The 13,535-nt window shown below is 43.2% G+C and overlaps 1 protein-coding gene across 1 annotated transcript in view; it reads left to right on the forward strand.

The window, feature by feature from the left end:
* The window catches only part of LAMA2 (laminin subunit alpha 2), a 528,196-nt gene that overhangs the window by 426,535 nt on the left and 88,126 nt on the right, over nucleotides 1-13,535 (forward strand). Inside the window, exons 38-40 of the mRNA XM_070733489.1 lie at nucleotides 1,984-2,100; nucleotides 6,979-7,142; nucleotides 12,721-12,859. Of these exons, the coding sequence (XP_070589590.1) occupies nucleotides 1,984-2,100; nucleotides 6,979-7,142; nucleotides 12,721-12,859 (420 nt within the window). The remainder of the gene's footprint in view (nucleotides 1-1,983; nucleotides 2,101-6,978; nucleotides 7,143-12,720; nucleotides 12,860-13,535) is intronic.

The following is a 13,535-nucleotide window of genomic DNA, read 5'->3' on the forward strand; positions in this document are numbered from 1 at the left end:
GCTTCCATCACTAAATAGCTTCCATATCCCACAACTATTTAAAAGATGTATAAATAAGAGTAGAATAGCAATCATCATAATAAAATATCCCAGCATCTGGTTAGGAACCACAGAGTCGGTCTCCTCCAAGTCCCATCAACTAGACCAGTGTTTTTCAACCTTGGCAACTTGAAGATATCTGGACTTCAACTCCCAGAATTCCCCAGCCAGCATTCGCTGGCTTGGGAATTCTGGGAGTTGAAGTCCAAATTTCTCCAAGTTGCCAAGGTTGGGAAACACTGAACTAGACAATGTCATTTGGTGGGGCCTAGGGGAAGAGCCTTCTCTGGGGCGGGGGGGGGGGGGGCTCTGGAATCAGCTCCCCCTAGAGATTCGTACTGCCCCCATCCTCTTCACCTTTCATAAGAGTCTTAAGACTCATTTATGTCATCAGGCTTGGGCAGATTAGATCTTGGCCCTGGCCAACAAATGTTTGTATGATTGTTATACGAATGGGTGTGATTGATTTTAATATTTGGGATTTTTAGATAGCTATTTAATTTTTAATTTAATTGGATTAATGCTATTGTAATTTACTGGGTTTTATGTGTTGTAAGCTGCCCCGAGTCTTCGGAGAGGACATAGAAATCCAATAAATAAATAAAATAAAATAAATAAAATAACAACATTCCTAATGAACTAGGGCATAATGAGTCTACGGAGAGGGGCGGCATACAAATCTAATAAATAAATAAATAAATAATGAATGAATGAATGAATGAAAGTTCAATTTAACAAAGTGTTCGACTGCAAAGGGTGACAATCTCATCACATATCAGCTGCTAAGGTCAGCAAAACCATACAGATTTTCCTGACCTTTTTGAAGTTTAGCAAGGTTGGGGTTACTTGGGCTTCAAGGGGAAGGCGGTTCCAGGGAAGGAGAATAACCATTGAAAAAGTCCACCTTTGCCATTTGTGAAAGTAGAGTCTCCTTCAAGCCAAGCTTAACTTCTGGAGACCTGAAATTTTATTTTTTAATTTCATCCCTCGTTTAATCTTCTAAAGCATGGTAACCTTTCCCAAAATTATATAGGTATATATTTTATCATAAAGTATAACCTGAAGATGCACACAAGGACTGGTTAAGGATTTAATGACCAAAAGGTGCATTGGTCCAAGCAGATCTAACACTTGCTTGCTACTTCTTAAACTAACCAACACCTCTTTTCAAGATTGATGAGGATGTACCGTAGCACTGAGAGACAAGTGCACAATTGCTGGGAAAATGCAGCTTTTTTTAGTATGTTACACATAGACACTAAGTAGAGATAGTCCTTGAGTCCTTGCGGTGGTCCTAATAACAATTAGGATTGGAATTTCTATCACTAAGTGATGTGTTGCAAAACCCAACATCACATGACCGCACTACTTGGCGATGGCATTTCCACAGTTGCCACTATTAAGTGAGGATCGTGGGTCATTAAACAAACACTTCCTTGCAACTTCCTGCCGGTTTCCAAAGCCAAAGCCAATAAAGAATTTGCCATGTTCTAGATGGCTTGCAAGCAGGTTGGCAGGCAGATAAATGGCTGCACAAATGACCAGAAAAACACAGCAGAAACGTGCTGGGAATTGGGGGGAGCTGCTGTTGGGTTGCAGAGGATGTGTAAGTGGCTGGGGAAGTACAGTTTGAGTGCAGCAAAACTCAGGAAAGGTATACAAGTGGTGATTTATTCAAGCAACTTACTTACACAGCTAAGAGTATCTCACCTATGAGAATTAAAACGTATATCTCATCGTATGCAAAAAATGTAAAACAATGCTATTGCTAGTAAATTGGATATGAGTAGTCATATATCTGTGTGAATGTGTGTGCGTATGTACACATACAGACACACATACACACACACACATACACTGGCACAGCACTAGGTGAAATAATAATACGAATGTGATGTTTTATTAATATGTAAAATCGCAAATGTTTCTATATTTTGCATATAGAAAAAGAAGCAAGCTATAGAAAAGGGACGCCAGGAAACTGATGATACTCTAAGAGAAGGAAATGACATCCTTGATGACACTAATGAACTTGCAAATGGAATTAATTTGGCTCTGGAGGTAAAATGTGATATATGTTTTAAGGGTGGAGGCTGTAATGCAGTACAATATAAAAGAGAATCCGCAGGCAATTAAAATATATAATTTGTATTTTCAGATAGACTAATTAGTAGAGATACAGAGGATATGACCAAACTATGTTATGTTAGAGTCGAAATGGGAACAAAAATATCTACCAAAGATTAAAATGACATGTTTGAATGACAAATTTCTTCATATTTGAATATGAGTAAATAATTAGCACATGTTTTTGCAAACTGCGCATTGGTCTTTTTTAATGAAATAGTGAAAAAATAAACTGATGGCTGTAATTTCCTGAGCATGTGAGATACATGCCAAAATTAAAATCAGTCAAAAATGACCCTTGCAAATTAGATTTTGTAATTCAACTGTTACTTCTGAGATGCTTGGGAAAGGGCAGCCTTTTCCTTGTAGAGGAGGAAAACTGAAAGTAATGCCACTAACCAATTGTTTAGGGAAGTAATGATTGCAAAATGTTTGGGATTCTTTAAAAGTTATCTGGTATAAATTTCAATGAAGAGAAAAAGTATGTTTCACAATATCGCAAGATAAGCCTCAATTTTATACCTGCATCAGACACAAGTATGCAGGTTCCATGGTTAGTTTCATGATATATTTATTTATTCGTTTATTTATTTTGTCCAATACACAATAATACACAATGAAGGTAATAGAGGACATCTTCGAGGAAACAGAATTAGAGAAAAGAATAGAAGAGAGAATATAGGATAAAATAAATCAATGAGAGAATAGAAGAAAGATATAGGGATAGAAGAGAAGATATATGGGATATAAGAGAGACGATAGGACAGGGGTCAGAAGGCACTCTAGTGCACTTATGCATGCCCCTTATATGTCAACATTTCCCCCACTTGTCCTTCCTATGAATGTTTTAATTTGGCCTTAAGCATTTAAGTGATTTATCATGATGTCCAATGTTCGCTTCCAGTCATTTGGCTCCATGGATTTATAATTCTGCTATACCAGTGTTGGAGAACCTTTTCAGCACCAAGTACCAAAACAGAATCCTGTGCAGAAGTGGCACACAGAGCCATCTCTCCAGGAATGTGAGCTGTCACCCTTCTCTCTTCCGGGTTCCGGTGCACCAACCAGCTATCTTCATGTGCGCAGGATCTCTGGAAACTGGAAGAACAGCTACCCAGTGCACATGCATGTGCTGGACAGCTGCTCTTTAAGCTTCCAGTGCATGCATGCACACTAGCCAGCTGGTCTTCCGGTTTCTGGAGCACAAATGTATGTAAAGACCAGCTGACCGGTCTGTATGCATGAGTGCCAGGCAGCTGCTCTTCCGGTTTCCAGCACTCACTCAGCTGGCTGACGTGCTGGAACCCAGAAGAGCAATGGGTGACTGGTCATGTGCCCAGAGAGATGGCTCTGTGTTCCATAGGTTCACCATCATGGTGCTATACTATCCCAAGAGTACTTAATATGGGAGTGAGACAAGAATGCAGACTGGATCTGACAGTAGTCTTTGTACCCACCCTAAACGTCCATTCATTTTATTTCCTGGAGAGAGAAGATGTTCTAATCATATTCATTAGGTATGGTATTGGCCTTTTCTGATTGACATTTAAGTGTGGGACCATGAAAGCAACTACTCTCTTTATCCCATTACTCATCCCATCCTCGTCGCCAATGTAGTAACCAGGCGGACAGCTGAGGCAGGTACAACTACGTTTATTAACTTCTTAACACAACACAGAACTTCCACACAAAATGACAGGTTACTTATACTCCAAAAACAACCAATGGGAATGAAACGCTATTCCCTCCAAAATAGCTCCCCCTGCTGTTGCCAGGGACATAACAACATGGAAATAATGTTACTAGATCAAGTTAGATTTTCAAAGTTCCAAACGCATTCTAAGTGCAACTTCAAGGAGAGGGAAGGAATTGCATGGACACTTCACAATGCTTTGCTAGACTGTGCCTACGGATAGGGAGATTGGCTACAGTGAAATGACAGCTTCCCAGGAAGGAGGGAGCACAACCAAGAGGGAAGATGAGAGGAGACAACACCCAAACTTGGCTTGGAGGAAGAGATTTCCTAGAATCTTTTGGAATCTATCTGTTAGGTTTAGAGTAGCATATATTAAATCTGGCAAGTTTCTGTCTGTGTGGTGTGAAGAGATTTCCTAGAATCTTTTGGAATTTATCTGTTAGGTTTAGAGTAGTATATATTAAATATGGCAAGATTCTGTCTGTATGGTGTGAAGAGATTTCCTAGAATCTTTTGGAATCTATCTGTTAGGTTTAGAGTAGTATATATTAAATCTGGCAAGTTTCTGTCTGTATGGTGTGAAGAGATTTCCTAGAATCTTTTGGAATCTATCTGTTAGGTTTAGAGTAGTATATATTAAATATGGCAAGATTCTGTCTGTATGGTGTGAAGAAATTTCCTAGAATCTTTTGGAATGTATCTGTTAAGTTTAGAGTAGCATATATTAAATCTGGCAAGTTTCTGTCTGTATGGTGTGAAGAGATTTCCTAGAATCTTTTGGAATTTATCTGTTAGGTTTAGAGTAGTATATATTAAATATGGTAAGATTCTGTCTGTATGGTGTGGAGAGATTTCCTAGAATCTTTTGGAATCTATCTGTTAGGTTTAGAGTAGTATATATTAAATATGGCAAGATTATGTCTGTATGGTGTGAAGAGATTTCCTAGAATCTTTTGGAATTTATCTGTTAGGTTTAGAGTAGCATATATTAAATCTGGCAAGTTTCTGTCTGTATGGTGTGAAGAAATGAACTTTGGATGGATTGCTCTATTTTGTTCTTTGACTGGAGCTGACAGAAGCCATTGTATCTACCCTAAAAGTCAATTCATTTTATTTCCTGGAAATAGAAGATGTTCTAATCATATTCATTGTATATGTTATTCTTCATTATGGGTCTTTTCTGACTTGCTTTTAAATATGGAACAAACATGTCCAGGCAACCTGTTCCGACAACGTTGTGTTTGTCTCATTATATTTTGATGAAAGCCTTCAATCTTTCAAATGCCTCTTGACTTAAAAGAGGGCAGCCTGTGTTGTCACAGTTCCATTTTAGATTGGTTTGTCTTTCTGATTCTAATCAGACACAAATACTATGCCTAGAAAATTGGTTCTGGAAAATTCATGAAGAACAGTTTTATCAATTATAATGTATTTCACAGCATGCTTTAGCTGAAGGCATAAGTTGACGGCATAATGAAATGTGCTTTTTCCCTAATGGGATCCTCTCATAACTAATTGGGTAAATTACTTTTCATTATGCCTTTAAGCAAATAAAATCCAAGAAATATCATTTCAAATGTGACTGAGGTGAGAGTGCTGATGAAATAACAGTTTTGTATTAATTAGCAAATCCCACTTTATATTCTGATAAGATCTGATTAGTTAAGTTTGTGTAGTCAGACTCAAGAGGACTGTAAAAGTTCAGTTCAGCTTTGAGACCAGGCAGGTAGAATCTTAAACCTAGAAATCTAAACTATAGGTGTCAAAATTCTTTTTAATGGAGGGTAAAGGATAATGCAGAAAAAACAATTACTGCCACTCTACCTTCCATTGAGGAGCTGTATAGAGCATGAATCAAAAAGAAGGCCATGAAAATATTTACTGACCCCCTCCCATCCTGGACATAAATTGTTTCAACTCCTACCCTTAAAACGATTCTATAGAGCACTGCACACCAAGATAACTAGATACAGTGGTACCTCTACTTACGAACTTGTTTTGGGACCAGGTTCTTAAGTAGAAAAGTTCATAAGTAGAAGCAATTATCCCCATAGGAATCAATGTAAAAGCAAACAACGCATGCAAACCTATCCCAAAAGTCACCCCTTTTGCCTTGTGCTGCTGGGAAACCCTACCTCCGGACTTCCGTTGCCACCCGAAGTGCCCATTCTTGCACTGCTGGGATTCCCCTGAGCCTCCCCTCGCTGGGAATCCCTGCCTCTGGACTTCTGTTTCCACCCGAAGCGCCCATTCTTGCGTTGCTGGCATTTCCCTGAGACTCCCCTCACTGGGATTCAAAGTGGTGCTGGCAAAAACGAAGGGAATTCCAGTGAGGGGAGGCTCAGGGGAATCCCAGCAACGCAAGAACGGGGGCTTTGGGTGGAAACAGAAGTCCAGAGGCAGGGATTCCCAGCGAGGGGAGGCTCAGGTGAATCCCAGCAGTGCAAGGACAGGCGCTTCGGCTGGCAACGGAAGTCCGGAGGCAGGGCATCTCAGCGGTGACGGCTCAGGTTCGTAAATGGAAAATGGTTCGTAAGTAGAGGCAAAAAAATATTAAATACCGGGTTCGTATCTCGAAAAGTTCATCAGTAGAGGCGTTCGTAAGTAGAGGTACCACTGTACAAGAATAGTTCTTTCCCAAACGTCATCACTCTGCTAAACAAATAATTATCTCACCATTGTCATACTATTCACTAAGGCTGCATTACTATTACTATTAGTCTTTCCATTGTTCCTATCACCCATCTCCTCCCACTTATGACTGTATGACTGTAATTTGTTGCTTGTATCCATACAATTTATATTAATATTGATTTTTTCCTAATTGCTTATTTGTACCCTCTGACAATCATTAAGTATAGTACCTCATGATTCTTGACCAATATATTTTTTCTTTTTTGTACACTGAGAGCATTTGCACCAAAGACAAATTCCTTGTGTATCCAATCATATTTTGACAATAAAGAATTCTATTCTATTCTATTCTATTCTACTCTATTCTATAGCTCATTGATTCATTTCAGTATAATAGGAAAATAATCTTGTTAAAAAGGGCTATAATTTCAGTGGTTAAACGTTCAGTTACTTAAACATGCTTCTTTTTTTCTGCTTCTTAGAACATAAATAATATTAAGAACGAAATAGGCCCACTTTCAGTTGAGCTAAAGGATAAAATAGATAATCTGTCTAGAAATATCAAAAATAAGAAGCTTCCAGAAAAGGTATTGCAGGCAGAAGCCCATGCTGCTCAGCTGAATGATTCATCGGCTATTTTGGATGGGTAAGTTGACAAGATTATTATTTCGCTTTCATTGATTCTAGAATTTGGTAGCTGGGAAAATAGAAGAATACTTTCTCCTTTTATTCTCTTTGAGCATTAAACAAGCATCCTAAAACTTCATTATCATGATTGTATAAGCTTTCCCAAAACAAGAGGGCCATGTCCCACTCTTCCCAAAAAATAGACTGACTTTAGTTCTTGATAAATGGAAAAAATAAATAAGAGAGGGAAAGAAATCCCAACAAAATTGATTTAACAAAATTAAATCCTTTGACTTTTGGAGTGTAGTGTCAATGGTCTTTAGCATTAGATGAATGTTTCATGTTGTGACATTGCTGTAGTTTTGTTATGTGGCCTAATTTAAATCATGTCAGGTTTGTTTTGCTTTGTTGGGGTTTTTTTTTTCCTGAAAGTTGAAAATCTGTGTGCTCAAAAGAAAAGAAAAAGGTGGTATCTTCGAGACCGCTCTCTACGACATACCTCCCAGTGACCAGTTAGATCCCACAGGTGCTGTGTCTGCATAGCAATAGCCGGCTGTCAGATTCGAGCTCGCGTATCCCTCTCCAGGGTCCTGATTGGCCGCATAAGCATAGTTACTGTTAAAGCGGGAACCTTTCTTTGTATGTGATTGGTAGTTGCCTCAGAAGGCGTCCTGTATATAAGTCTGTGTACTCTTGTTTATTTTCTTAAGCCTGTACCTGCCCTGTTGGCACGTTCTGATTAAACTGACATGTTCTGGTAAAAGGCCTCAGTTATTATACTGGCGACGAGATTTCAGCCCTGCATTTCCATCTCGCATCTGTGTCTGCAGTAAGTGACAATGTCTGTACAGCTTACTTTTCCCCCTTTCAACCCACAAGGGGAGACCTGGGATTCCTACGTTGCCCGCTTCGACTGTTTTCTAATTTCCAATGGGTATACCGAGATTTCTGGGGACCGAAAAAGATCTTATTTTCTCGGTTTCTGCGGCCCCGAGATGTTCGAGACAGCCAGAGCTTTATTCGCTCCCGTCTCTATTCACGATGTGCCTTGGGAGACTTTCCTGTCAACTCTCCAAGATCACTATGCCCCAGCCCCGTCACGTTGTGCCCGGCGCTACGTTTTTTATCAGAGGAACCAGGCAGAGGGTGAATCCATTAATGAGTTTGTGGCCGCTCTCCGCCGGGCTGCATTATATTGCGAGTTTACGGATTTAAATGATTACTTGCTGGACAGGCTAGTGTTCGGAGTCCGGGATGGCCGCCTTAAACGCCGTTTGCTGGCCACCCGGGATTTGACCTTTCAGACAGCTTTAGCTGAAGCTCGTGCTTTTGAGCTTTCCACACTATCTCTGGCAGCCATGGACAGCTCGGTCAACGCGACAGCTAAAGTGCCAGCGGTGCCAGAGAACCCGAAAGCCGCTACTGAAAAGGAGGGCGGCAGCGAAGTTGAGGAGGAGGAGGTATGCCGGCTGGGGGCTTCTAGGGGTCGTGAGCCTCCTGCCAGCCGCCCCCGGCCCCCTCTGTCCCCATGCAGGGGTTGCGGGGGAAACCATTATAGGTCAAATTGCTCGTTTAAAGAAGCGGCTTGCCGGCGTTGCGGGGCCAGGGGCCACATTGCGAGAGTCTGCCGTTCCCGGAGGTCCCCTCCAGCCGCCCCTAGAGAGCAGAGGGAGTTCCAAGGTTTCAATCCCCGTTGGCAGAGGAGATTTTCTTCCACTAAGAGGGATGACTGCAATGCCATCTATAGCTGCCCGCGCCCAGCTTCTACGTTTGTGAGGAAAACCTCAGGCTCTTCTGACAAGATCTCCGTGACAGTTCGTCTGGGAGGCGTGAATTGCTCCATGCAAGTGGACACGGGCTCCGCGCATTCATTGGTTTCCTGGGCCACCATCAAGAAATGCATGCCCGGATTGAGCAGGAATCGGTTGCAGCCATGTACTGTGACTTTACGGGACTACCAAGGGGCGCCCATTCCGGTGTTGGGGGAAGGGAGATTCCCTGTCATATTCAAATCGTTCATGGGCAGGTTGCCTCTGATGGTGGTGGACGGGCCATTTTCCAGCCTCCTGGGTTTAGACTGGTTTAAGGCTTTGGGTTTTTCTGTTGCGGGGGTGAACGCGGTGAGAGGGGAATCAGTATTTCAAGGGCTTACTAAGGAATTCCCCTCCGTCTTCGATGACAAGCTGGGTTGCTACACGGGAACCCCGATTACTTTTAGCCTTGATCCCAAAGTACCAGCTGTGAGGCTGAAGCCCCGCAGGGTGCCCATTCCCCTCAGGCCAAAAGTTGATGCCGAATTGGACCGTCTGATTGCACAAGGGGTGTTAGAACCAGTTGACCAGGCTGTCTGGGAGACCCCACTGGTCATCGCTTTCAAAGGGGATGGGGGATTGAGACTGTGCGGGGATTATAAATGCACTGTTAATAAGGCCCTGGCTCACCACTCATACCCGCTCCCAGTGGTGCAGCAGTTACTTCACACTCTGGGTAATGGTAAGATCTTTGCCAAGCTCGATTTATCCCAGGCTTACCAGCAGCTCCCCGTAGACCCCTTGACTGCAGAAGCCCAGGCGATCATAACACATAGGGGGGTGTTCAGGTGCCACAGGCTACAATTTGGGGTCTCTATTGCACCGGGGTTGTTCCAGGGGTTGATGGAACGGTTGCTGTATGGGCTGGAAGGCACGGTGCCCTACTTTGACGACGTCCTGGTCTCGGGGAGTTCCGAGGACGAACTTCTTCGCAGGGTTAAGAAGGTATTGCTCAAATTCCAAGAAGCGGGACTGAAGCTCAAATCAAAAAAGTGTGTCTTTGGGGTTCCAGAGGTTGATTTCCTGGGATTCAGGGTGGATGAAAAGGGAATCCATCCCACCCCTGAAAAGACTAGGGCCATTTGGGATGCCCCCAGACCCCAGTCGAAGGAGGAACTGCAGGCTTTCCTTGGTCTTTTGAATTTCTATGCGGTGTTTATCCCGCACAAGGCTTCGGTGGCAGAGCCGTTGCATAGGCTTCTGGACAAGCGGTCTGTTTGGCACTGGGGGGAGCGGGAGGAAGCTTCTTTCAGAGGGGTCAAAGGAATACTCACCTCAAACAGTGTCCTGGCTCAGTATTCCCCTAGTCTGCCATTAGTTCTCACCTGTGACGCTTCCAGGTACGGAGTGGGTGCAGTCCTCAGCCACAGATTGCCGAATGGCTCGGAAGCCCCTTTGGCGTTTTTTTCTCGGACTTTGGCCGCAGCAGAAAGAAACTATGGCCAAATAGATAAGGAGGCATTGGCCCTAGTGGCGGGAGTTCGCCGTTTCCACGAGTATTTGTATGGCAGAAGGTTCGAGTTAGTAACGGACCACCAGCCCTTGCTAGGGTTACTCTCAGGTAACCGCCAGAGCCCAGCTGTCTTGTCTCCACGTATGACACGCTGGATTGTCTTTTTGGCCAATTACACCTACACGTTAACATACAAACCGGGTCGTCACATTGCACATGCAGACGCACTCAGCAGGTGCCCAGTACATGAAGAATTAACAGACCCTGCACCGGCCAGCTCCGTTTTTGCTTTGACAGACGGGCCATTAGTATTGGCTGCCCCCGAGGTATCTAGAGAGACAGGGAAAGACCGCATTCTGGCCCAGGTGAGGCAATGGGTTTTGAGGGGGTGGCCACTCTCTACCCCAGCTGACCAGTTCATTCCGTTTTTCCGCTGTCGCACGGAGTTCTCAGTAGAGAAAGGAGTTCTGTTAAGGGGTGGCAGAGTGGTTATACCAGGCAAGCTGAGGAACCAGGTGTTGTCCCTGCTGCACAAGGGGCACCCTGGAATAGTTAGAATGAAGGGTCTGGCCAGGGATTACGTGTGGTGGCCAGCATTAGATAAGGAAGTTGAGCAATGCGTGGCTAACTGTGCTGTTTGCCAGGAGAGCAGGTCTTTACCCCCACGAGCGGAACCTTTAACATGGGAACCACCAGCTAGCCCCTGGACACGCTTGCACATAGATTTGGCCGGTCCCTTCATGGGGCAAACATTTTTAATCACCGTGGATGCATACTCCAAGTGGGTAGAGGTGGCCCAGATGCAGTCCACTCAGTCACAGGCCATCATAGAATCCTTGATGACCCTATTTGCCACGCATGGGTTCCCGGACCTGCTAGTCTCGGATAACGGCCCGCAGTTCACATCAGTCCTATTTGAATCCTTTTTGGCTACTGCTGGCATTAGACATGCCTTAACCTCGCCTTGGCATCCGGCCAGTAATGGCCAGGCGGAACGGGCAGTGAGGTCAATTAAAGAGTCCCTCAAAAGGTTGCCCCAGAACTCTTGGAAGGCTAGATTGGCTGATGTGCTCATGGCCCAACATACCACCCCATGTGTAACCACGGGAAAGATGCCAGCGGAGCTTTTAATGGGTCGCAAATTGCGAATCATACTTGACAGGTTGCACCCAGGGTATGCGGGAACAGTACAGTGGCCAGAAGCGGCCAGACGTGAGGTGTCTGTAGGAGACGCGGTATTTGCCCGTGCCTATTCGGGCCAGAAGAATTGGGAGAAAGGTATAGTATGCAGGGAACTGGGGCCTCGTTCGTTCGAGGTAGAGCTAAGAGACGGGCGAATTTGGAAAAGACACCTGGATCAGATTAGACTTAATAGGGAGGATCGGCTTGAAGATCGGGAAGCCAATGAGTTCCAGGGGGAGTGTCTTCAGGAACCACCCACAGCTGCAGGAATTTCAGGAAACCCTTCCTCAGCGTATAACAGGGAAGAGGAGGTGGGCCAGGCTCCCAAACCAATCCATCCGGCCGAGATCGAGAGATCAGAACATTCCACAGAGCCCCGGCGCTCCGAGAGAATCTGTCGCAGACCTGTGTATTTAAAAGATTATGTCTGTGTCAGCCGAAGGGGCAGGAGTGCTGTGTCTGCATAGCAATAGCCGGCTGTCAGATTCGAGCTCGCGTATCCCTCTCCAGGGTCCTGATTGGCCGCATAAGCATAGTTACTGTTAAAGCGGGAACCTTTCTTTGTATGTGATTGGTAGTTGCCTCAGAAGGCGTCCTGTATATAAGTCTGTGTACTCTTGTTTATTTTCTTAAGCCTGTACCTGCCCTGTTGGCACGTTCTGATTAAACTGACATGTTCTGGTAAAAGGCCTCAGTTATTATAACAGGGTTGGTCTTCTTCGGGTCCCGTCAGCTAAACAGTGTCGGCTGGCGGGTCTGCAAGGAAGAGCCTTTTCTGTGGTTGCCCCGAATCTATGGAATCAGCTACTTCCTGAGATCCACACTACCCCCACCTTATTGGCCTTCTGGAAAACCATAAAGACCTGGCTTTTCTGACAGGCCTGGTACATTGACCCGGGGGGGGGGGGGGGCGGCTAATAGCGAAGTCAGCCCATGAATGCATGGATGGCTGCAATTATTTTAAATTGTACTTTTTAAATATTAATCCATATTTATTTTGCTGTCCCTTGAGCAGCAGAGAGAGAGAGAGAGAGAGAGATCTGGCTGAGTACCTATGTGCAAAAAATCATTAATACACTTGGGTCTAGAATTAGCATCTAAAATTCCCCCTTAAGTTTTTAAAAGTTAAATGTATATGTTTTTCCTAACAGAATCCTTAATGAAGCTAAAAACCTCTCCTTCAATGCAACAATAGCTTTTAAGGCCTATAGCAATATCAAGGACCATATTGACGAAGCAGAAGCAATTTCTAAAAATGCTAAAGCTCGCGCCAATGAAGCCATACAACTGGTAAGTGAAAATTTCTTGAGGGCCTAAATGGAAACCACTCTCTCAAATAATCTTCTTCAGTGTTTAGGTACTAGTATTGTCCTTCTATTTCTCAGCACTTATCATATACTATTATCATGTTCATTGATATACAGTAGGTTATTGTATTACAATGTTTAATACAACTGCTAATAAACATCCATCAAGAAATTTTAAGCAATGGCCCAAATCATCTTGCTAAATGAAACTTAGTTACTCTACACACAAATTCTACTGTTTTACTCAAAATATTTGAGTTATTTCTTGCAGGAATTCTATAAAATAACTTTATCGGGCATAACCATCACCATCCAAAACCTGTTTATGATTATCAGCATTAAAATAAGGTTTATTACTAAACAGCTACAGTACAATAACATCAGTAAAGTATAATCAAATTACTGCTATTATTATTTAGTTTATTAAATCTTGTCTCAGTAGCCAGATTAGTTTTTCACATTCTTTCTCCAACTGATATGCGAAGCAAGTCCCTGTTGGTGGATCAAGAGAAGCAAATTTTTTATTGTAAATTTTTTATTGTTGTGAGCCGCCCTGAGTCCTAAGGGATTGGGCAGCATACAAGTCAAATTAATAAATAAATAATAAAAAAAGATTTTGAAGCTTTTGAAGAATGTCTTTGTAACCAGATTAATCAATC

Source organism: Erythrolamprus reginae, chromosome 1 (assembly GCF_031021105.1).
Source record: "Erythrolamprus reginae isolate rEryReg1 chromosome 1, rEryReg1.hap1, whole genome shotgun sequence".
Lineage (NCBI taxonomy): Eukaryota > Metazoa > Chordata > Lepidosauria > Squamata > Dipsadidae > Erythrolamprus > Erythrolamprus reginae.